This window comes from Electrona antarctica (assembly GCF_951216825.1).
Source record: "Electrona antarctica genome assembly, chromosome: 13".
Lineage (NCBI taxonomy): Eukaryota > Metazoa > Chordata > Actinopteri > Myctophiformes > Myctophidae > Electrona > Electrona antarctica.
In genome coordinates, this window is record NC_136794.1 from 17,942,141 (window position 1) to 17,968,801 (window position 26,661).

The 26,661-nt window shown below is 40.9% G+C and overlaps 1 protein-coding gene across 1 annotated transcript; it reads left to right on the forward strand.

Annotated features, from left to right (window-relative positions):
• Positions 1-1,197: 1,197 nt before the first annotated feature.
• Positions 1,198-26,661, forward strand: LOC306935398 (endothelin receptor type B-like). Its single transcript, XM_079518429.1, has 8 exons — positions 1,198-1,673; positions 20,486-20,961; positions 21,203-21,315; positions 21,563-21,767; positions 21,991-22,131; positions 22,315-22,448; positions 22,555-22,663; positions 23,808-26,661. The coding sequence occupies exons 2-8, from the start codon at positions 20,536-20,538 to the stop codon at positions 23,931-23,933; spliced, it is 1,254 nt and encodes a 417-aa protein (XP_079374555.1). The 5' UTR covers positions 1,198-1,673; positions 20,486-20,535; the 3' UTR covers positions 23,934-26,661.

The following is a 26,661-nucleotide window of genomic DNA, read 5'->3' on the forward strand; positions in this document are numbered from 1 at the left end:
GCAAAGTTTGGCATCGACCGGTTAATGGTGCCGGAGATTAGCTGTACACAGACGGACGGACACACGGACGGAGTGCAAAACGGGCTACTCTCCCCATGCCTTCGGCTGGTGGAGACAATGAGTGAGTGACCGACCGACTGACTGACGACTCATTGTCATCTGTAGAGCCACTAACTTGGGCTAAAAAGCATACCGGTAATATAATTACATTTAAATGAATCACTAAACAAATTCCACGAGTACTAGGCATTTTATGTAGTCAATCAAGAGCACAATGTGTTGAGTTTAATGGACAGAGACTCTTTGGGGGGTCTACTTGGCAGGCTGTAGCTTTTTCATTGGCGTTCTCTGTCTGTCCATCTGTGAGGAGGCTGTGCTGGGGCTTGACCTTCCATGGACTAACAGACTTTTCATATGTGATGAGGGACCGGATGTTCTGGGATAGGGCATTGATCTTTGCACTTCAGATGGAGATACCTCTGGACCGTGGCCGGCGTTGGCAGCAACGAACCCTGAGGCCGTTTTCGTGGACTATAAACATGGGCCTCTCAACCACTTCAGGGATGGGGCATAAAATATATGGGGTGTTTTTTCCAAATGAACCCAGGTGGGGCCAATCATTGGGTGTGCATTAATCTGTGTGATGTCTCACCTGAACGTTACACAAGGGACTATTTCCATGTAGGCCTATTGCTATTTTATTGCTATTGTTCTTTATGAATGCAACATCCAATCCAATCAATGCCAAATTGGAATCACATGTCAAGGGACCTCTCTATAGCGCTCCAAAAGTACTTGAGGGGGCCCCACAAATGTGAAAAGTTGCACTGTATGTGTAGATATCCTGACTGTAAGAATGTCAGAACCGGTCAGCTTCACATATATAGAGTGTCTTGACTGTACAAGTGTACAGGGTTTGATGAGGGCCCAGGTAGGGCCGGGCCTTAATTTTCGGGCCTGTTGAGAACTCTAGTTAGTGAGGGATTTCATGAGAAATCAATTAAATAAGTCCTTGGCAGTGGATGAGTTTAAGCAACTATGCCTGCCTGGGCTAACCTGACTCCGCCAGATGGGGCAGCAGAGAGTACACTGGGTTCCCCCCCCAGTGTACTCTCTGCTGCCCCATCTGGCGGAGTCAGGTTATGCCTGGGCTGGGGGCGTGGTTATAAGCACAACTTGGATTTCGAATGTCGCGTCAATGACTGACAGCGAAAACTGACAAAAATGTAATTACGCTGCCTACCACATCATGCATAAACCAGTGACCACGAATTTTGTTTCCTGAATCTGGCACAATATGCACAAGAAGAAGCTATGCCCACGCCAAACTCTAGTTAGATTTTGTGTAGAACCTGTACTGTAGATGGTTCATTTCGAAGATTTGGCAGTGCAGTTTACATGCTAGTTAGTTGGGTGGGCGTTTGTTTGTTTCACCAGGTAGTTATTGCAGGACTGAATCACAACTGTCGTCAAAAAAATAAAGGAAAAACAGCGCCCTCTTTTCTTTTGATTGTTTGTCAACAGTTAGTCAACAGTCTGTCTCGAGAGACTACCCCAAATCAAATGTGGATATAGGGTCCACCATTTCAACTTGATGTGTAGGCCTACTGTCCACCAGCTGAGGAAAATGCACAGGAGAATTGGCCTGTTATCGAGATGTTGCATACAAAAAGGTAGGCACTATTTATTTCTGTGCTGCTGCCTGTCACTTGCCATGCGTGATGCCTATATCCTGCAAATGTGATTAAGGAAATTGTGCTGTTGTACTGGGCCTAGGGGTCTGTGGCCCAAACGCTGGGTAATAATAATGATTCAGATACTGTACTATAGTGTACAGTATGTGTGCCTCTGTTTTTGGCAAATGGATTGAAGTATGGTACCTGTAAATGTATGCATTTTGTTATGCATGCAAGTTATTTTGTGGGTGATGTTGAAGTTTGAGCTTTGAATGACAGGGTGACTGGCTATGGTGTCATGGGCTGGGTGACCTTGCCTAGTTGCCTTAATTGTGCCTTACATTTAAATTCCTGTGACATATGTTATCCCCTTTGAAATATTATTGAATCCCAATAGATCCAAATACTCTCCAAGCTTTGTTTTCCAACTCATTCCAAAGAGTTATCGCACAACCTGACAGGGCTTGAAATGTACTTTTTGCATCACCAGTCAATATGGCTATAGTAGATTAAGCCACTAGCCAAAAGTGTTTTGAAATAAACCAGATGAGATCATGAGAGAAAATATTTATCAGAATTGTTTTTCCCATGTTTGGGTCAACAAAAGAAAAATAACGTGAACACCCTATCAAGAATTGTTCACTGTTGATTGAATTGACATCGTCTTCAGAGTTTTCATCTTCAGGATTCTGTGTTACTTTTGATATGCTCGCTCACGCTTGGTCTTTGCACATTAACTCTGGTCTGTGACAGCATGCCAAATATCAATAGCATTCACAGCTCACAGTCTCACAGCCTTGTAGAGGGGCAGGCTTGGTTTACTGTATCACACGGAACCCACAGTCTGAGGAGGATGTTAAAAAAATCACACCCGTGTGAAGTGAGGGGTGCTAATATATTAAAGTCTAACTCATGTTTGAGTGACTTTGATTAGGTGATGTAATGGTGATGTAAAACAAACTGTGACAAAACAAACATTAAATTCTCTTTATTGTTAATGGCATTTAATGTTTGTTAGGGACAAGATGACGTACATTTTCCTTTAATTGTCAATGGTGTTTTTAAAACAAACATTGAACTAAAAACAAACATTAAACCTGTATATAGGAAAATTACACCTTTGTGAAGTGAGCTGCATGTGCAACTATACATTGTAACATCCAGACCCCCAGGAAAGTGCCCAGGAGGGGTGGCCTGGTTCCTGCAACCCACCCCGCATCCTGAAAGGTCGAGAACTGACAGTTACCGCGTGGTGGTCCCTGGAACATCCAGACCCCCAAGAACAAGCCCAGGGTTGCGGCCCGCGTCCAAACGGTCGAGAAATTACAGAGTTACCGTGTTGCAGCTTTCTGTGCTTAGACATACAAAATATCCATACAGACATAGGGACACGTATTAGAGCGGAGGCACCACTCAAAAATAAAAAAGATGGAGGCTATCAGGATACTCATGCTGGTACCCATTTGATAGTATTGTCAAGACTTGAGAATAGTCACTTATCATCAGGGATATATCATATTAGGACATGTGGGCCCTTGGAAGTTAAAGGCGGGCTCTCAGCATTGTTGAGACCTCAGCATTGTCAAAATCTAAAAACAATACATTTCGATCAAAAGTGTGTAGTCTAAAACATGGTGTGGGCTTAGGAAGGGTTGTTCATTGTCTCCACCAGGCCGAAGGCATAGTGTGTGTGTGTGTGTGTGTGTGTGTGTGTGTGTGTGTGTGTGTGTGTGTGTGTGTGTGTGTGTGTGTGTGTGTGTGTGTGTGTGTGTGTGTGTGTGTGTGTGTGTGTGTGTGTGTGTGTGTGTGTGTGTGTGTGTGTGTGTGTGTGTGTGTGTGTGTGTGTGTGTGTGTGTGTGTGTGTGTGTGTGTGTCCAAAAATCCCGCAAATCGTTACACACTATCTCTATAGTCATGTGTTCAAGCCGGATCTGTCTGATATTTCATATTCCATCCGTTTTGAACAAAAAGCCTCAAATCATGAACGCAGCATGCAATTTACGTGAAATCTTTCACAGACTTTCCTACTAGGCTGAGGAATATATCCCACCCTTTTCACATTGGCCTGTTATAGTGCCACCAACAGGTGTATTTTTGCAAACACACATTTTTGTAACAAAATGCCTCAAATCATCCAATTGCCATAAGGCCATAAGAAATGGCACCCTTTTCACATTGGCCTATTATAGCGCCACCAGGAGGCCACAACCTGACCTGCCCTGGTGGAGACCTGTGCCCAGAGGGGCACTTTATCTAGTTTTCATTTGAATAGACATTGCTAAACTCGTTACTCGACTCATGTTTGTTTCTAACTAGCCAGCAGTGGAAAATAAACTATAGTCGCATGGCCTTCGAGGAAACCACTGGATACATCCCCAAGTTGGCCAGTGATGTGCTGCCACAGAGATGCAATAAGATGTTTTTCTTGGAGCTGTCTAGCATTAGTGGGCTTCTGGTGGATCCCTTCATAGTCTGTTTCCTGCACTGACTGCAGCTTAAGCCTAGGGCTATGGCTGATTGGAATAAAGAATAGAAAAGCAAATTGTATAGGCTGTTTGTGATGCAACTATACAGCATCAGTGAACAATACGATTGGAAAACACACGCGCACGCACGCTGCACGTACGCAGGCATGCACGCCACACACACACACACACACACACACACACACACACACACACACACACACACACACACTTGTACTGTACAAACACATATCATTGACAACTTATGCAGTGTGGGTGAAAGGTTCAAGGTGAAAAGAGAACTTTAGGACTGCACCATCCTTATCTTGGGCATGGCCTTCTGAGCTTGATTGATCTCGGCCTGCAGGCACTACAATAACAACATCAAAAGTGAATTATCTTACAAATTGAAAGTGGCAACGGGAAAAAAAATACATTACCTGAGATTAAAATAGGGTGCATTTTGCATCCCAAAATGCAGTTTATAGTAGGACGCAATAAAACAACGACCTCTGCATGTAGAGTAAAAAAAAGAAATAATTATTTCTTCTTCTGTTTTCTACATGAATATAACTACATTATAACCATATAAATTGAAATGGGAGTTAAATGCTGTAATTTGTAAAAAAAAAAAAAAAAAAGATATGACTCCTAACGTCGTAGAAGTGGGACTCATAAAATGTCCCTGGGACTCATCTAAAAGACCATCCCTGCATCCCGGGACTCATTCAATTGAAAACCTATTTACATCACTGCATTACTGAAACTAGAAAGGTGCAATCAGTGGAGCCCAAATCTCCACCAGGAGGCATGTCCCAAAAATAATACTTAAAGGGGCATTTCACTGCTGGAAGAAACTGCAGTCACTCAATATTAATAATATTGTAGTAGAATATTGTAGTAGATAACAGTAGCACAATTTGAAATTTGCACCCTATGGCCAGAAAAAGAATGTGAAGTCTGTGTGTTTGACTAGAGTTTGACTGGACTGCTGAATTCCTACAATGCCCATAATGCTTTAGTGCACTTCCGCTCCTAATAATCAGCGTACTTATTCTCTATATATCGCATGCATGCATGTGAATTGTGATTTTATGGTATTTTGGCCCAAGACCATTCAGTGCTTTATAAATCACAGTATTAATACTTTAATAGTAATCGTAGTATTTTGAAATGTATTACAGTATTTGACAGACAGGGAGTCACTAGTGTAACGTTCTGAGAACTGGAATGATACGGTATACGTTCTTGTAGTTGGTATTTGTAGTAGGCTAGGCGCTATGTGGAAGAGACAGCCATAATGAGCTTTATAAACTTCACAAATGAGACCAACACTTACTTACTTACTTAATCCTCTTCATCCCAGGTGGGACATAAGGCCTTAACGATCTTCCTCCATCGGGACCTGTCTTGTGCTGCATGTTGTGCCTCGCCCCGTGTCAGGTTCATCTCCTTCAGCTCGGCTGCCGTCGCCAGGTTGTTTTAGGCCGACCTTTCTTCCTTTTCCCTACAGGAGTTCATCCTAGACTAGAGCGACATTTGGGATACGACCCTGGGCCATCCTGAACACATGCCCCAGCCATTGAAATCTGCAGCGTTGCACGCTGTTGCACTTGGTCACCTGGTGTAGCTCTCCGTTAGATATCCTCTCAGGCCAGAAGATTCGTCAGATTTTCTTGAGGCATCGATTGTGGAAGGCATCGAGACCAACACTACTCCACCATAATAACAATGTTGGTGTACACAGTATAAGTACAAAAATATTTTTTTTATACATGCATGGGTTATATTATACAAGACAAGTCTATGTATAATATATTGCATTGTAATTGGAGCATTGAAATTGGGACGGTGGATCTGAGATTATAAATTCACGAAAATAACTTTTGTCGTTGACCGATTTGTGTTCCTTGGCCTTCTGGAACTGTGCACAGGAAATATGACACTGATCGGTGTAGTATTTTGCGAGATTAGTTGTGGACAGACAGGCCCGCGAACACGGAGGATATCATAACCTTCGGCTTGGCAGAGATAAATATCAAAGCCAGCTGTTGGTTGTTTTTGTATAACTTATACCATAGCCTATTATACCACAGACTCAGTTCTGACGTCACATTTTGATTGACCGAGAGGCTGAGAGGCTAATGAGTGCCAGTATCTCCCGATAACAGCACTCAAACCTCATCACTCTATTTTATTAGGGGCTGTGCAACTCTGCTGTCTAATTAGTATAATCCAATTAGTTACAGGGACAGTGTTGCCTGAAATGAAAGACATCATCAGCAAGGGGCCATAACACGTTATTGATCAAATCTTTTTCTTTTTTTTTACCCACTGCCATTTTTCTGACACTGACAGGCTATTTTGTGATGCTCAGATGCCATATGTATGTCAAGTTTGTCCTTTCCGTATAGGACTCACTGGCAGGGTGACTCTAGTCTAGCAGGTCTGGCTTCATTTCAAAATCCCCATCTGTCTGTCGAGATCAATCAGACCCCCCCTCCAACCACTTATTCCTCTGTTTTTCATCATCATCATTCTCTGTTGAATATTTTTCCTGTTTTTCCTGAATGTTTGTCTACTATGACCTGCCCAGAATAGGGTCGCTAGGGTACATGTGGTTACTGATGTCATTGGCTTGGCTGGTGAAAGTGGCATACTGGAGTTCATATAATTCAACACAGTTATGGTGTACTGTATTGAGGATCAAAGTAGTTTGTTCTGACTGCAATGGGGAGTTTGTTCCACAATTTGGGAGCTCTGTGTTGGCTGATCTGAGTGAGCGGAAGGGGCTGTAGGGTTGCATCAGGCTTTGGAAATATGGTGGTGCCATACTTTTGGTTGCTCTGTAGGCCAACATCAGTGTTTTGTACTCTTGAGGGTAGTAACTGGGAGCCATTGAAGGGAGCAGAGAAGGGTGAGACATGTGAATGTTTTGGCTGGTTGAAGACCAACCATGCTGCAGCATTCTTGATCATTTAGAGGGGATTTTATGCACATGCTGGGAGGCCAGTAAGGGCGAGTTACAGTAGTCAAGTTTTGATATGACTGAGGTCTGGAGGCTGGGCTGACTCCTGGGTGAGGAAGTCTGAAACTTCGAATTTTCTAGAGTTTTAACCTACAGGATCGAGTGACCGCTGCAATGTGTGCCTTGAAAGAGAGCTGGCTGTCCAAGGTTTTTGGCTGTTGGAATTGAAGTCATGGGGGCGTTGTCTTTGGATATATAGTTAGATCCTCCGTGGGCGTGGGGCTTTCCTGGCAAGAAGAGAAACTTGGTCTTGTCTGGGTTGAGGTGGTGAGAAGACATCCACTGAGCTGTCAGCCAGACATGCAGCTTAGTTTGTGCTCAATTCACATGCATTTAATGTAACAATTCGTAGTTGTCATCTCCTCTCAGGAGACACGTCTGTAAATGACAGCAATGCCGTAGAGACTGAAATGAAACGGGACACATAAATCAGATAAATAATCCAAACATTAGCCATATCCCGCCTTATCCCTTATCTCTTATGCCTAACAGTATAGGCATTTTTTATTTTCCTTTGAAAAATATTTTAAAATAGTGAAAATAGCCGATCTAGATCAGCTATTTTAAAATGTTTTTCAAAATAATACAAAAGGGATAAGGTGTTTCTTTATTCAAAGAGGATGGTCTACGGGGGAGGTGGGGACGGGGAGGGTTGTACAGAATAACACTGAAGAGGGCTTTGTGCCAAAACATGTACGCTCTATGCTGCTAACTAAATAAGAATGCCTGAATGACATTTCAGTGTGTGTAGGTTCATCCTGTTCCAGAACTGCTGCCTCTGTCAGGAGAAGGCACGTGTTCACGTCCAATGCCACCATCAATACGAGTATATAATATAATTTAATTTCTCACCATTGGTATTGGGAAAGAATTCTCCTGATTAGCTGAATAGATCTCAGCCATGACTCAGGCTTTTAGCACGTAGTTGACTATAAAGTTTGAGTTAACCTTGGTTGTGTGTGAGTGTTTTGCACACCTACGGAAAGGGTACAGGTGCATCAAAACTTGAATAGTAATAAATAATAAAATACAAATAATAATAATAAAACCTTTATTGATACGTTTCGGTCACTCAGACCTTCATCAGGCTTGTGTTGTGCTTCCGAAATGTGTATAGCAATGCATTGTGAGGCTGTAGATGGGGTATTATATAAGTATAACTTTACTTGATTAAAAGATGAGTAGTAGCAACTCCTCTTCACGGCAGCCTTCTGTGTGGGATCTTGCAGAGCTGGCCGCAGATGACCTCCATGCACCGGTTGGCACAGACTAGCCTGGAAGGACTAGACTGTGTACCTTGTTCCTAAATGACATGCAATAGAACATGGCATGGCAGAAAAGAAATACAAAGTACAATACAACATAAGACAAGACAACACAAGAAACTTTACACACCTTTCCTTTCCAGGCACGACTGCGTTCGTCCTCTTGCAGGACCATCCCATGTGGTATCTGCTACTTGTGTTGCTCGGGATAGAACATGCTGCTTGTCATAAGAGCTCAACCAGCTTGTCTATTCTTGGGTCGGTCCATGGAGGTTCCTCACCTTCACCAAGGTCAGGCTGGTATCCAGGCTGGCTGTGAGGACCTTGACAGTTGACACCCGTCCTTGAGCATAAGAGAGACAGAAAGAAATTACTTTTGTCATGTGAACTGGTGTTTGTTTTTTTCCTTTTTTTGTGTGTTGTTTAATAATGTGCATTATATTATGAATTTATTGTATCTGTCTTGACTAAATGCTGCTGCAGACAGTAGACTCAATCTATAGCTATTTCCATTATTCCAACTTTCGAAAATAAATTTGATTAAAGAAAAATTCCCCAAAACCTATCAAAGTTTTTATCTAAACCCTATTTACAATTTACAATTCACAATTTAGGCATTTAGCAGACGCTAGTAATACAGAGTTACTTACATTAAGCAAGAACAAAAAACATGGCAATACATCATATACATAAAAAAATATGAAAGCAGATAAAAATAAATAAATTTGTAATTTTTGGTGCACATTTATTATGATGTAGCTGAGAGGGGGCCACACTCTGCAAATTGAGGCTGTCAATCAAACTGCCACACCCACAGAACGACATTAGAGCCTTTTTACAGGTTTGCCCCTTTCCACAGCCACGCCCCCTTTCCTGGGGTACAGGCATATCAACGAGGGAACGCCCCTTTCTGTGCCCCTTTTCCCCGGCCTGTGCCTTGAAGAAGCCATCTAAAGCAAGCTGCTTGAAAATGTATGGCCAGTAACCACTTAAAGGGATATTTCACTTTCATGTTTGGGTCATTTTAACGCCTACTCTGTGAACACCCCAGACAGTGTTTAAGTTGCTTGATTGAGTATTTAGATATTTGGTTCTGGTGACTGATATTTTATCTGTACTCTTACTAAAAGAGGCAACATTTTCCACAATGAAAGTAGAAACGAGCTGAAGTGTATGTAGAGCTAACTATGATTGCGACCGCAGGTCAGTCATCTATGGAATCTAGCATTTCCCGTCAGTGTGTGTGTTGGTTGGTTGGTCACCCCAGGCGCGCGCGTGTGCGTTTGCGTGTGCGTGTGTGTGTGGGGAAAAAGAGACTATAGAGACATACAAGGCAAGATGCCTAGGGTCGGATTTTAAATCTGTTCTATGGTCCACATTTTTGATTTGCCAATCACATTTGATTTGATTTGGCACAGTAGGCCTATGGCAGCGCGATAATAATGGAACTGATTGAAGTGTACAATTTTGAGTATTAAGTATGAATTTAATAAATGTAATAAGTGAATACTATGTTCAACTTTAGTTAAGTTCAGGTTTGTATGGAGCATAACCAATATACTACTGGAATGGAAATTATGGTAATGTGGAAAATGAGAAATTGGAAGACACAAAATGACAATGAAGTGAGTGTAAAATTGATCACTTTATTAGCACTACTAGTATGAAGTTCATAATAAAAAGAAATGTAGGCCTAACGATAAAACGTGTGCTACTGCTATGTTTTATTAGCAACACAACCACTGTCTGTAAATATCTTGACAGTGACCATTAAAAACAGAATCCAATATCTGCAGTCTCTGTGGCTGGTTGAGTGGTTTTTCTCATAAGTGGCTCCTCTACGAAAATTAATGAGCACCACTGATTTAGACTAACGGTGGACTGCAGGCCTGATAACAGACTGATCCACAACAGATCTGTCTGGGGTGCTGGCTGATGGGTCCTTCTCAGTCAAGGTTTTTGCGCCGTTAACTAACCATGCCCTTCGCTAACAAATATGAGGACGACTGTGACAGCAAGACGGCTGACGGATGAAACATTGAGCAACATGACAGGGGCTGGAGAATGTTGTGATATTTTGCTTGTCTGTGGAGCAGAAGGATGAAACCATGTTCAGTGTTGCTTTATAGTGAAGTCTAACAAGCTGTCTGTCTGGCAGATGTAATGGGAGTTTTCATGGTAGAAAGAAAGAGGGGGGGGGGGGAAACAATAGGGCCCACAGTGTTCTAGGTGTTCGCTAGAAAACAGGAAAGAAAAGCTATGAATAACAGTAGCATACCTGCTGCACACTGGGGATAACCAAAAATGACTGAATCTGTATCCAGACGTTGTTGTCATGGCTTATCATGTTTTGACCAGTGCTTTTCCTCAGGGCAAAAGAACAAAGAATACACACAAATGTTCTATAGAAATCAACAGCAAATCAGAGAACACATAGTCTACAGTCAATCAAAGGATAGTAATCAGGTCAACTGTAAAAGTAGGGCATATCCATACTTGGTAAAAAAAAGACAAAACAAAAAAGAAAGAAAACAAGACTGCGATGAAATCCCTGTTAAGATTAGAGCTGGTCCTATTACTGTTTATTTGTTTTAGTGTTATTTTTGTCCAATCTGTATGATAGATGTTATTTAATACAATACAATGTACTGTATACGTATGTTGGGGTGGTTATGTGGTTGTATTTGGTCACCCTGCTCTTATATTGAGACATTTAAATCCTGTATGTAGGCTATGTGAGCTGTATCCAGCTCACAACCTTTGACAATTGTTTTAAAAACCCACCCACCTCAAACAATAACAATAGGAGAGAAAGTTGCAGTGCAGCCAGTCACCATTCTTACACAAGAGCTGCCCTTTAGCCCTAAAGGGCAGCAAGAAGATCCTAGTGATCGAAACGTTGAATCAATAAACAGTGGAGCTGAGTTTTTCATACCGGTGTTGCGGACTCTATTTTTCCCTCTTTAGCCCTTCAGCTCTAAAAAAAGATTAGGAAACACCAAAAATAATTAACAATAGAAATAAAAGCCAACACAAATAAACAGGAACAATAAAAATAGATGAATATAGGACAATAAGTGCATTATACTACAAGCATCAAGTTTAAAAGAAAATCATAATGCAACAGAGCAAATATATTGTGGATGTGTGATGCACTTCTAATATTATTAACAGGGCATTGGCCCAATTTAGTCTCGGAACACGTCTTCAAGGGGATATTTTTCGGCTTAAACAAAAAGGTTTTTTGTTGAAAGGTTAAAGCCCTATGACCTTGTGATAGTAATCATTGCTATAGTTTGTTCAGTAGCAGCGATCTCGGCTTAGATCTTTAATAAACAGAAAATATCTGCTTTAATTTGATAGTGTTCCAGTTCCAATTTTGTCTGCTAATTTCTTTGTGTCACCACTTCCAAATTCGCTTGTTTAATCTGTAGCCTGTGTGAGTTCTCTCTCATGATTGGATCAAATTGGCATCCTGACCTTTCTGTTTAATCAAGAGCTGGAGGCATGGAGAGACCCCTGTTACTGAACAAACACCCTGGTCAGTGGCCTATACCAATGAGTACTACAATATAAAGCAATGTAACACTTAATTTAACAAAACAATACAACTTACCCTACCTTTCTATTTCCTCATTAAAGGGATATTTCACTTTAAAAAAAATGTTTGGTCATTTTATCATCTACTCGGGCTTAAGTGAACACCCAAGACCGTTTTTAAGTTGCTCGATTCAGTATCTAGATATTTTATATTCATTTTAGCTGCCCCCCCCCCCCCTTCCTATACAAACCTATTGTAACTTCAAACTTCATTTTAACCATGATAGATTCATCAAAAGCGCACGTCCTTGGTTCTGGTGCATGTGTTGTTTTAATTACCTTTTTCATTTTTTTTTAATAGGATATATCTTTTTTTTTTAATGAAAAGAACATCCCACACAATTATCACAAATGAATGAAAAAGGTAGTTAAAAACACACGGGCACCTCACATATTACAGTAATGATATCAGTCTCCAGAACCAAGGATGGGTGTTTTCATGAATCTATCATGGTTAAAAAGGACGGGGCAGCAAAATGAATATCAAATATGTAAATACTGAATCGAGCAACTTCAAAACTGTCTGGGATGTTCACATAAGCCTGATTCTTTTTTTTAAGTGAAAGGCCAGGGTAGTTAAAGGTACCAAGTCCATTAGTGGGTCCAAAAGGTTCCCCTTTGAAGTAACCTGGAGTCTATTGCTATCATGTACCGCAGATTGAATGTGTTCAATGCCCTCTATGAATGGAAGGAAAGGGGTAGCTGCTGTGACACGCAGGATGGCAAATTCTCGTGTTTTTACGACTACTTTGTGTCATGCGCTTACTGACTCAACAGGAACTGTAGTCTGAAAACCCACCTTTTCTCCACCATGGCCCATAGCACTTACCCTACCCCCTTAGACAGCACTTTTTAGACTTAGATAGCATTTGATACAGACTTATAGCATCTTATGTAGACAGCACAATAATTGCATTGTATGTAGTCATAAGCACTTCATAGTATATATGTACAGCATAGTATAGTATATATGTATAGTTTATATGTACAGTGTCATTATATAGATATGTTCTAGCTACGTTCTTAGCTTACGCATGTTTCTTGATAAATGTTTTTTATATATGTGATGTATTCCCATGCTTTTGTTCTTGCTTAATGTAAGTCGCTCTGGATTAAGAGCGTCTGCTAAATGCCTAAATTGTAAATTGTAAACATTCAGTGAAAATAGCAGATCTAAAAGCTCACAGCGCTTTGCAAAGTGACATGTTATGACGGGTTGTAACATGTGGTGTTATTTTCCCTGAAGATATTTCATTTTGGTTCCACCAGCTGGCCTAATGACAATGCCAGTTTTAAGTTCCTATTATTAATTATATAAGTTCCTTCCCTCTGTTCTTAGTGTATACAGCTCTAGTATTTGTTTTGTTTTGTTTTGTTCTGTACTATGTTCAGCAGGCAGTAATGGAAGAAGTACTCGGATCGTTTGTCTATGTAAAGGTTGTACTACCACAGTGTAGAAATATTGTTACAAGTAAGTGTAACGTGGGTGTCATGACTATCGTCTGACCGACTGACTTCAAACTTGATATGTTGTTTGAAGCAAAGCGTGAACAGACAGGTGGATGGACATATGTATCAATATTGCCACAGTATTAGGTCTTTATTATACTTTAACACAAGCTTTTCATTGTGTTAAGTGGTAAGTGGCTCACACCTCCTACGTGTTAAGACACTCTGACAAACTCCTTTCTCGGCCTTTCTTTGACAGCTGCCAGTGTTCACAGCAAATCACAACTATTTACTCTGAATCAACACCTATTATATTATTAGACCAAGCCGGATCACTTTGTGATCTAAAAGCATTGTCATTGCATTGTGATAACTTCATTTATTTATTTAGGCATACTTCTACAATGCATTTGCATGCATGACTTTAGGATGTAAAAGTAATGTCTTCAATCACCAAGACGTGATTGCAGATCAAAGAATAATCAAGTCATGGAATCAAGTTTGAAAGGTAGACTCTTGGTGCTACCTAGTTTAAAGCTGTATTCTTTAGAGGGGGGAAATTTGTTTCCCACACCTTGTCTCTTTAACTTTAGTTACTCCTTGGCAAACTGTAGGGGCGCGGGATCCTTACGGACTACTGAGTGAATCCAACACATCATTATCTTCTAGGGATCTCTCCATCTCAGACTTCATGTTTTTAGGAGAGCTCTGAGGAGAGAAAACAAAGACATTTCATAATTTATTAAATTCTCTTTGAGGTCTTCAACTTGTGCTTCATGAATAAGTAAAAAACATGAAACTTTATACTGTATCTGTATCTCTCTAGATACCATGCCACACCATCCTCCAGAAGATAAAATGTACAAAACTACGAAACTCATGCAGAATTTAGTTTGGAAAACTTCTCTCTAAATCACAAACCAGACCATAGGATGACAGCTATTGTCTGTATGGCCCTGGCCCTCTAATTTTGATTGAATGTCTCTCTGCATTATCTCCCTTTTGTGTAATGATCTTTGCCATGTCTTAAAACTTACAATAAAGGCCTTGGATCCTCATCTTTATTTTCATGATTAAACCTTGCCAACGAGCACCTGTATTCAGTTCAACAAACAAAGGACCACGGCAGCGCTCCCTTCCTCTATTCAACACATTCATACACGGTACCGATGGAGGAGGAAACCAGACAAGGCACCAACCTGCACATTGGAAGCAATTAGGGGTTCAGTGACTTGCTCAAGGACACTTTGGCCCCATTTACACTGGCAGCCAAATCCAGCCTGAATCAGATCTGAGCCACATCCAGATTGGAATCTGATTTGTCTAAATGAGTCATGTGACCATTTAAACCAATCGGATTTCAATCTTGATGTGGCACAGATCTGATTCAGGCTAGATTTGTCTGCCAGTGTAAATGGGGCCTTTGACACTAACTGTTTGGGAGCCCGAGATCGAACCCATTTGACCTATGAGACCTGATGGATCCCGGTCAAAGTTTAACAGAAAGTTGTGAGGAAGTTTGATTCCCATAGTGCTGCAAACATTTTCAATAAACTGTTTATACAACTCGTTTTTTTTGCTAAATGCATTTTTTTGTTTGAGTCGGTGGTCCACAAATGGCACTATTCCATTTGTAGCACACTTCTACTTGCAATTGAGGAATGTTACTGTAGGCACCGATCCGTCCCAATCTTGTGTGAAATTCTGATAAAGCTATACAGTAGCACAAAAATAGGACAGTAGTATGGCAGTGTCACATAGGCTTTAATTGTTCTATACATGCTTTGAATAAAGAACTATTTATATTATCACTGCATGCTCAATTTACAGAGGTTCCACTTCTACTCATCTTGAGCTTTGAACCTAACATATGAAGTTTTGATGGTGTGTGTGGACACGTGTTACTGAGTTTGGAACCTGGGATACACACCGATGTGTTCGCCCAGGGAGGCATGAAGTGAGCGTGTGACTCATCATTCATCCATTTTCCACCACCTTCTGCTACACAGCCTTATTTTTGAGCGATACAGCCGCTCCAATGCACAGCTGTGTGTGTGTGTGTGTGTGTGTGTGTGTGTGTGTGTGTGTGTGTGTGTGTGTGTGTGTGTGTGTGTGTGTGTGTGTGTGTGTGTGTGTGTGTGTGTGTGTGTGTGTGTGTGTGTGTGTGTGTGTGTGTGTGTGTGTGTGTGTGTGTGTGTGTGTGTGTGTGTGTGTGTGTGTGTGTGTGTGTGTGTGTGTGTGTGTGTGTGTGTGTGTGTGTGTGTGTGTGTGTGTGTGTGTGTGTGTGTGTGTGTGTGTGTGTGTGTGTGTGTGTGTGTGTGTGTGTGTGTGTGTGTGTGTGTGTGTGTGTGTGTGTGTGTGTGTGTGTGTGTGTGTGTGTGTGTGTGTGTGTGTGTCTGTCTGTCTGTCTGTCTGTCTGTCTGTCTGTCTGTCTGTCTGTCTGTCTGTCTGTCTGTCTGTCTGTCTGTCTGTCTGTCTGTCTGTCTGTCTGTCTGTCTGTCTGTCTGTCTGTCTGTCTGTCTGTCTGTCTGTCTGTCTGTCTGTCTGTCTGTCTGTCTGTCTGTCTGTCTGTCTGTCTGTCTGTCTGTCTGTCTGTCTGTCTGTCTGTCTGTCTGTCTGTCTGTCTGTCTGTCTGTCTGTCTGTCTGTCTGTCTGTCTGTCTGTCTGTCTGTCTGTCTGTCTGTCTGTCTGTCTGTCTGTCTGTCTGTCTGTCTGTCTGTCTGTCTGTCTGTCTGTCTGTCTGTCTGTCTGTCTGTCTGTCTGTCTGTCTGTCTGTCTGTCTGTCTGTCTGTCTGTCTGTCTGTCTGTCTGTCTGTCTGTCTGTCTGTCTGTCTGTCTGTCTGTCTGTCTGTCTGTCTGTCTGTCTGTCTGTCTGTCTGTCTGTCTGTCTGTCTGTCTGTCTGTCTGTCTGTCTGTCTGTCTGTCTGTCTGTCTGTCTGTCTGTCTGTCTGTCTGTCTGTCTGTCTGTCTGTCTGTCTGTCTGTCTGTCTGTCTGTCTGTCTGTCTGTCTGTCTGTCTGTCTGTCTGTCTGTCTGTCTGTCTGTCTGTCTGTCTGTCTGTCTGTCTGTCTGTCTGTCTGTCTGTCTGTCTGTCTGTCTGTCTGTCTGTCTGTCTGTCTGTCTGTCTGTCTGTCTGTCTGTCTGTCTGTCTGTCTGTCTGTCTGTCTGTCTGTCTGTCTGTCTGTCTGTCTGTCTGTCTGTCTGTCTGTCTGTCTGTCTGTCTGTCTGTCTGTCTGTCTGTCTGTCTGTCTGTCTGTCTGTCTGTCTGTCTGTCTGTCTGTCTGTCTGTCTGTCTGTCTGTCTGTCTGTCTGTCTGTCTGTCTGTCTGTCTGTCTGTCTGTCTGTCTGTCTGTCTGTCTGTCTGTCTGTCTGTCTGTCTGTCTGTCTGTCTGTCTGTCTGTCAGTCATGTTGTTGACATCATCACTGTCAGACGTCATCATTGTGATGAAAGGCACTGGTCACTTCACACAAGTGTGATTTTTAAGGAGTGGTTTGAGAAAGGTGAGGAGGACATTGGAGATGTCATGAATGTTGTAACACCTTATATTGTCCATTTGTCTTTTCAAATAGAAACATGACTATATCTGGTATCATGGTATCTTTGATATCCATGTGAGGGAAGTGAGGCTCATCTTTGATAAAGTAACTACCGGTAACTTGACCGCCTGTAAGAGACTGCTTTGATCTGATCTGAACAGCTGGAGGAAAATATCATTTTATTGATATTTTGACAGAGAAAGCATGCAAGGCTAAAATTTTCGATATCTCGTTCATCATTTATAGTTTTTTGTTTATGCTATTAAGGCTTCAGAGAAAGCCTGAAGTTGGAATTTTCTGCACTCTCTGAGTCTACAGCATTAATTCTCTCAAGCTAATTTGTAAATTGGTGAAATCTAAATCGATGGAAAATCAAGTTCTTGTGCCAACATTCCATATTGCGATATTACATTTTGACTGACGAGTGGTCCGATGTGACATGCAAAATGTACAAGCAGTTACATATAGCCAAGTCTGAGGCATAGCTGAGATACACTATCCTTTCAATGTATAGGACTGACTTTCAGGAGAAGTTTGCAAAAGTTGGAGCTAAAAAGGGCACATCAATTAGACCCACTCTCCTCTGCTCCGCTTGCTCTTTTACAACTGCCGTCTCTTTGTACTTTTAGGTTCGTTCGGGTTAGGATTCCCATCGTTTCCTCTGTTCAGCTCATTCTGTGCCAATTTTTGTTCCTCTCCCAGCACAAACTCTATCAATTTGAGCTCACTGACAGCAGAAGAGCTCAGTTAAAGAGGAAATCTCAGCAGTCTTTTAAAACCTTTCGAGAGAGAACCTCCCCCTATGTACTCTTTGCACCAGCGTCTTTGCATGAATGACGATGACCCTTTTTGTCTCTGAGCAGCCATTGTTCCATAATAAATGTTGTTTCTTAGTTTTTTTTGGAGGAAAACAATCCACTCTCACCGACTGAAGGTTGGATTTATTTTCCAATAGTTCACGCTTACTAAGCTGCTAGCAGTAATCACACAAGATGTGTATCCCATTTGGACTCAACCTCTGGAACATGCAATTCAACAAAAACAGATTCACAATCACCTCCCCATCTCTGCTATTATGGCTGCCACATGCTGCTATTATTGTGAGATGATGAAATAGGCCATCAATGTCATTTTCAGGCACCATGGGTAGTATAGAGAAATTGGTTCGTGTCAAAGGTCCCTTTCAACAAGAGTGGGACGTCATTTGACTAGCTTGTACACCAAGAAGAGGCGAGCTGGACCCACACAAGATAAACCTTATTCCTTTTTTAGTGTAATTTCACCATCTGTGTCCCATCCTTGTATAGCTATACCACACAATTGTCCCATAGGTTACCTGTACCTCTGCAGAGTCACACGCTGTGACCATGCCCATCACGTCTGTCTGCACAGACTCAGAGCCTTCAATTTCCTTTTGAACTGTGTGTGAGGGAAATAATTACGAGTTTGACAGATGTTTGAGTCACAGGAGGAGAGAGAAGGAAAGAAAAAGTGACCCCTTTATGCACACACCGTCTGACATATACGGTACCTTGACAGCCGACAGAGCCGCTGTGCTCCACCCACTCCTAGTCTGTTTGGATATGAGCATTCACTGAAGTAATGACTCATCGGTCCAATGCATGTTCTTAATTGAACTTTTAATCAGTTTTAAATCAATTGACCATACAGGAAAGGATTCCAAATAAGCCAGCTGGCTTCTTCCTTTCCTTGCATTGCATTTTTGTTGTTTGATATGTATTGTCTATCTTTTGTACCACATGCTAAATAAATAAACCTAAACCTAAACCTAGTCTGTTTGGATATGAGCATTTACTGAAGTAATGACTCATCGATCCAATGCATGAACTTCAATGAGCACAGGTGAGACCACACTGCCCGCTGCAATCGCACTAAAGAGGACAGATGTTATTGTGCCAATATATAGTATTGTGCCCAAAATATATTCTTTGTCATTCTTCCTATTGCTCTACATGCCACCTGATGTAATCTCAGATCTTCAACTTGAAATTCATTCATGTACAAGGAGTCCTGAAATGCCTTGCTCATCTTTTCTGGACAGAGAAAAGTAAAATCTGTCAATTTTGTTGCATTCGAGCAATTGTCCCATATTTTTATGATCCAGCACAGCTAACTCATTTTTCTTAATCGGTTCTGTTGAATGGCTGCCAGTACGTTCTTCACCAAGGTGATCTTTTTTGCCGGCGGTATGAATACGTCAAAACTAAAGACAAACTGGAATCCATGTCAGGCTCAATATTTGCAGTCGGATCTTTCTGGTTGTCACATGTTCCTGTTCCTCCAGGCTCTGCGGGTTCTTGAGTATTTGATGAGTGGACACGTCCTCTTCTTGAGGGCTCTCTGAAAATGCAGAGGCAGATTCCTTTGTGTTTGACTGTAACTGGCTCATTTTGGAAATTTGATATGACAACTAAAGCATAGCCCCCTGGAAGAACATGCTGACTAGCACATCTTGTGCTAGGCGAGCTTACACAAGAGAACAATGAACAGTGCACATTTCTGTTTGTTTTATTGTTTCTGTAGGGCTCTCCATCTATGTCACTAGCAAATTACATGGCAGCAGTTTTGCATCAGGACAGAAAAGACGTGTGCCCTTGAAAACCATCATGCCCAATGTCCATTATTATTGTCAGACAAGATCGAAGGACGAAGATTCTCATTACAGTGAATCGTGTAGTTGATGGATGAATGATCTGTGTAATGTAATCCTCAGACAATTATGCCACATACGAAAAGATGTAAAACTAAGATTGGTGATATTGGTTTGTAGGTTTTATTGTCTTAGGTTACAAAACAAATAATACTAATTTCACTTTTATAATATATGGAGTAGGCAAAGGCTTACTTTTTAGATGCAAAAAAAGAAGAAGATTGCAAGAGTATTGCTGCAACATGTACATTACTCTATACAATGATCTAATCCTTGGCTAATAGACTTGGTTGCGCATCATGTCGCACAGCGAAAATAGCCAATCTACAAGTTCAAAATGTGTCACTGTGCAGCACGTTTTGAGCTTGTACATCAGCTAATTTCAGGTTGCAACACGGCAACTATGTATAAATCCCCCTTAAGCTTCAACAACATCCACTCATTCAAGGTGATGCATCATTGAGAGTAATTGCAGTGACAGATTGATGACTAACCTTGACAATGACACCTTAGTCTATAAAATCCTCATTTCCCTCGGCTGTGTTATAACAGCAGCCGCATACTTGCTCTGTGTGTTAAACATCTTCTGTGGAGATTACAGAGACTCTTTTACTGCGTACATCTGAAGGTAAGTTGGGCATAATTCAGTGTTTTATATCAACGTTGTTACAGATTGACATTGTTGCCTCAATGCCTCTTGTTGTGATCAATAACTTAAGCGCTACCCTGATTAGTTTGTACTAAATCCCGATGCCGGGTTTTGTGTGGTAATGATTTTTCATTCTCATTTTCAGCCAGCTGCCGGCAGAAACGTTCCAGGGCCTTTTGAGGGAAACCATCAACAATGTGGATTGTAGCTCTCGCCCTTTGTCTGCAATTGCAGGGAACTATTCCAGCCAGTGCAGACAGCACAAATCAGCATTCAGAACCATCCCCTGTAATTGAACTCTTTGGAACGGCGTCTTCGGGCCCTTCGATACTGGAGGAGGACAAATCCAATGCCTCCAATCATCCATCCCAAGTGCCAAGGCCAAAAACACAGCTCCCTCCTATGTGCTTTAAGCCAACTAAAATCAGAGACACTTTCAAATACATCAACACCACTGTATCCGTGTTAGTGTTAATCATAGGAATAGTGGGGAATTCAGCCTTGCTGAAAATCATATATGTAAACAAATGCATGAGAAGTGGCCCAAACATACTCATTGCAAGCCTTGCTTTAGGGGATCTGATACACATTGTGATAGACATTCCAATCAACACATACAGGGTAAGCTATTTGCTGCAAGGTGTGCAATTAATTACAATGAGAAAATGATGTGTCACGTCACCTTATCCATTTTCTCTACTGCCTGTTTCTGCTGCCTCTTTCTATTCATTGTACAGTCTGTCTGCAATTTTTGAATCAATTGTGTGCGTGCGTGCGTGTGCATGTGCGTGTGTGTGCGTGCGTGTGTGTGTGTGTGTGTTTTAAAATGTTAGTTACAAATGTACCCCTGCCTTCTATGCAGCTCATGGCAGAGGACTGGCCCTTTGGTGTGGCATTGTGCAAGCTGGTCCCCTTCATACAGAAAACCTCTGTGGGAATTACAGTGCTGAGTTTATGTGCCTTGAGTGTTGACAGGTAAGGGGAATGTCAAAGGAACATCTTATTTCCCTAAACACTGAGCATATCTTCTTTCTTTCTTTTTTGGACTGATAAGCAATACCATTCTGTGCTCCAAAAGTAACAACTAACAATGCTATCTGTATTTCATCAGATGGAAAGATTTATTTAGTATCAGTGCTTGACATGTTATTTAATCTGGAAATGTTTCATTGTTATGGACAAAAGTCCCGTAAACCATATAATTTCCCCATCGATTTTCCAGATATCGAGCTGTTGTATCCTGGAACCGAATCAAAGGCTTTGGAGTTTCCACGTGGACTACAATAGAAATAACTTTGATATGGGTTATTTCCACCATGCTTGCCGTGCCTGAAGTGGTGGGCTTTGATATGATTACAATGGACTATAAAGGCAAACATCTGAGAATTTGCCTGCTTCACCCGATGCAAACAACCCAGTTCATGCAGGTAATGCAACCCTCACACAACAGGATAGAACAAACAGATCCACAAGTGTTTGAATTTGTTCTCTGTTGTGAACGAATACAACAAATAAATCCAATTGATTGTCATACTACTTGAGCTTGTCAATGATGTCATAGTACACTTCAATATGCAATTTTACTGATGTCAACAAAGTTTATGCGCAGAAAACTAAATGAGAGTGTTGATTGTAATGTTTAATTGACAGTTTTATAAGTCGGCGAAAGACTGGTGGCTCTTTGGCTTCTACTTTTGTATGCCGCTGGCTTTCACAGCCATCTTCTATACGCTGATGACCAGGAAGATGCTGAGGAATACAGAGAATACCTTAAGTGACCACACCAAACAGGTTCGGAATGATGAGTCTTTATTTAACTCTGAGAGTATGCAAATGTAACGAAATAGGCAGTGGTCCATTTGGATGCTTTTGTATACACTCAAAAGTTGCAAACAAATTGATACAGGCTTGCATTGTGTATTTCTGATTATATTATGACTTAAATATTCATCACATCCTTTCCTTTTTGACTAGAGACGAGAGGTTGCAAGAACCGTCTTCAGCTTAGTGCTTGTGTTTGCTGTCTGCTGGCTGCCTCTTTACCTGAGCAGAATGTTGAAGTCGACCATATATGATGAGAAAGATCCAAAAAGGTGTCAGCTACTCAGGTAAGCTCGAGGAAAACAGTACCTGTGGTGTTGATCAGTATCTGTTCCAGTGTCCCTGTGTAGAACTCACACTCATCCATCCCTTTACCTCATTTCTCTCATGTAGCACCTTTCTTGTTTTGGACTATGTTGGCATTAATATGGCATCCATCAACTCCTGCATCAACCCCATCGCTTTGTACCTCGTCAGCAAAAAATTCAAAAGATGTTTCAAGGTAAAAATGTCATCCTGTTCCTGTAATCCTTTTGTCCATTTGCTTTGCTTGATTTTAGTTTTTACTTAGTAGCAATACCACAATTTGGATATACAAGTAAAAGTTCTGCATTCAAAACTGTACTAGCATTAGAATGTACAAACATAAAAGTACTCATTATGCAGAATGGCCCATTTCACCATTAATATTATTGCATTGTAAATAATAATGCATCTGGTAAAGGTTGGGCTGATTTATAATTATTTTATGCAATACTGGGTAGCTTAACATATTAAGATGTATAATGATTATAATTGATCAGCTAATGGATGTTTTGTATTGATAATCTAAATCTGCGAAGTATCTAAAGTTGTCAAATAATTGTAGTGAAGTAAAAAGTACCAAAAAGTACCATAATTGAGTATTGGAGTATAAAGGGTTAGCGTAGGAATGGAAAGAAAATGGAAATAAGTAACGAAGTAAAGTACTTGAGTAAAGGTAGCCTACTGATTTATATACATTCACCGTATTACTTTAAATTATAATACTTTTTTTTAACAAATTAAGCCCTACAAACTCGTCGTACGGAAGATAATGAAAATAGACAATCTACAAGCTCACAATGCGTTACGATCTGACATGTTGTGATGCAGTGTGATCTTGTAGATCTGCTATTTTTTGAAAGGTTTTTGATTTTTTTTTAAATGCTCTGCTGTAATGATATCCCCAAAATGGGGATGGCAGGTTGGAAGAGGCGGGTGGATACAGACGATGGGGAAACCAAGTAATCCTTTCTGGGCATAGTGTTCTGTGCCTTGCCTTCAAGGTCAAACCAGAGTAATCAGCGTTAAAATGGCCAGACTACAGCAGGCGGTGACCTAAGGTGATTAGTAAAAGTGAAACACTAGACACCAGACAGTCTAACCAAGAGGTTAGACTGAGAGAGAGTGCCCACAGGCAATGATTCAGTCTTAATATAAAGGCTTACACTGTAGGTCAGCATTCAAGGAATATCCTCATAAATCTCTGCCGGCAGGACAGTGTATCTGCTGGGATTATTAGACTGTGGTAAGCTAATTAAGTCTTGCTTTTTTCTTTTTTTCTTTTTTGAGGACGATGATTAGTGTTTCTGTCCTATGACCAATTGCCTTTGTGTGCCCTTCAGGCATGTTTCTGCGGTTGGTGCCTACCTCGCCAGGCGCTGAATCACGAGGACGCACAGCCGGTGTTGAAGTCCAAAGTACAGGAACAAGCCTCGGAGACAGACAGCCACGTCAAACCCCCGGCCTAAACTCTCCTCCACACCCCTACCTGAGCACGAGAACACCTGATCGTGTTGGTGTGGACTCATAATAATATTTATTTATTTGTATACCACTTTGCCAAAACAACGTTACACAGAGCTTTACAGAACTCTATAGACTGTATAGAGTATACAGGAAAGATGTTGGTCAATTTGTGTTGTCGTAAAATAACCAACATTTCTCTCTACACTGTTGCCCCTGGTATCAGACAAGCATTCGTAAACATAGTGTAAAATGTGATCCCCAGGCACACACTAGATTTGATTGACGTCACCAGACTTCCATGGTACTATAGAAACACGCTGTGCTGTCTGTTGTAGGATTGCAGTCAGTTGAACATCTGCTTTGGCATGAGACACCATGGGAGTGAGCCTCCTGTGACTCGTAGCCCCAAGGGTTTGACTCAGTCCCAGCCATTACATCAGGTTTTACCTACTACTGTGTATATCATGTAGCACAGTTCTTAAATCACTGTTTGGGCATGAGGTTAAAACTGGCTCACATCAGCACAATTAAATCCCATCATGTTTCCGCTGTCTGCCTGAAAGACAACATTTCTGTTCCGTTTCTGGTTATTTTAAAAAGCTCTGCCCTAGGAAAATCAAGCAAATCTGAATTTGACACTATTATGGCATTTGCATAGGTCATGGTGTATTATTAGTACCTACATATTTGATGTTTCCTCCATGTGACTTGAGTGTTTATAGCGCTCTGTTTAGTATTCAGACTTTGAGAAAAGCATTAGATTGGTGCCACTGGTAGATTCTGACTTCACCGCTGAATGACTGATTGATGTTGGCCTATTTTTAATGCATTGTTAAATGTGTAATGCATGGAGACACTTTATAAAAGACCTGAGAGTGGAAAAGAAGGAAAATGAAAATGACAGAATGGGGTCAGGGGGAGGGGAGGGAGGGAGATGAGTACCTGATAGGTCTTCCTGTCACAGGACAATTCAAGCACAAATGGGGAGCTCTCTCTCCCATGCTGTTGCTGTATCAGTCGGCAAAACGATGTTATTGCTCCATGTTGGGCTGGTTGTTAAAACTTCCTTTTGTCTAATAGGAAGAACAGTTCTCTCAACCCTTTATAAAGACTCAGGTTGTTTTCAATTGTATCATTCATACTTGGGTGCAATGGGGGTTGTCTGTCTGTCTGTCTGTCTTTCTAATCATCCCTATTATATATGTTCCTTTCACATAATGTTTATTTTCTCCACACTCGCATGAGGATATACATAGTTTGTTGATATCATTGTTTATACTATTCATTTTCATACTGGTACCATGTTTGAAGCGGCTGCCAAAACAAAATAGTTGCCTGGTCATTCAGAGTGCACACTTTTCACCATGGGATTGGAGAACATCACTATGCTGCTCATCAGTTCAGCAGGCTGTCATGTTATGCTCCAAATCAATTATTTTAGCTTATTTAAAGATAGTAACAATTAAGTGCAAAAACATTTCTCGTTATGCAATCTTGTTATGACAGACCATGAATTGATTGATTGATCGTACACATTGTAATACTGCAAATTGGGTAAAAGTCATCTAAATCTTGTAAATCTCATTTAAATGTAACGCCTAAATTTGCAATCCTTTAATTATAACTCGTCCAAGAACATTTGAACATTAACTTATAAAACTGTGTTTGTGATTACAGTCAGTCACCTAAAATATGTATAAAGGGAACAGAACTAGTTCAGCGTTATTAACTGTGTCTCTAAGACCCTGACAGTTGGGTACAACAAGGTTGGACCAGATACTGGGGTCGGATAATACTCATTTACAACACAGCCAATTTGTGCCTCTTTTGATCTAGCATAACATGGTCTGTGGATAAGCACATCTTATGCAAACATGGCTGTGGTAAATCTAGCCCTACTTAAAATGTAAAATGCTTATTTGTAGCCTATCGTACATAATATGACCTCCTCCAGTCAAACATTGCATCATATTTTGGAACTGATCTTATTGGATTTTCCCCTTGGATGCATTTTGATTTGAGTGTGTTTGTGTGTGGATATATTAGCATAATATTTACAGGAGTATCTCTGTCTCCAGCTTTTTCTTAATCAGAAAATACATTTTCAGATAGGTGACACAATTTCAGCTAATCAGGAGAGAGTACCCAACTACCAATATCAGCTTCATTTTTATAGTGTTCCAGTTCCATTTTTTCCTGCTCATTTCTTTGTGTCATCACTTCCAATTACACTTGTATCTGTTTAATCTGTATTCTATCCTGTCTGAGTTCTCTATCCTGATTGGATAAAATTGGTATCCTGATCTGAAAATGCATTTTCTATTTAATAAGGAGCTGGAGCTCCTGTTACTGAACAAACACTAGTCTATAGCAATCAGAATATAGAGCTATATTTAGCACTTATTTCAACCAAATAAAATCACTTACCCTATACCTTTAATGTTGAATGAAAAAACCTGTACCTCCATCTTTTAGGCCATTCATATTTCAACTGAAGTTAATGTGGTGCTAAAACATTAGGCAGATGTAATGTTTTTTTTTTTATAGCGTGGCACAGAAGGGCCAGACATATAAAACACAATTTGTCTGTATTTCCCCCATACTGTACATGTTCCGCCACATTTAGCCAGAATGGATGTTTCTCTGTATGTCTCATGAATGTATGTATGTAAACGTATGTATGTCCCCTTTCAGTTTGCAGAAATATCACGTTTCTTTTTTGGCAAAATA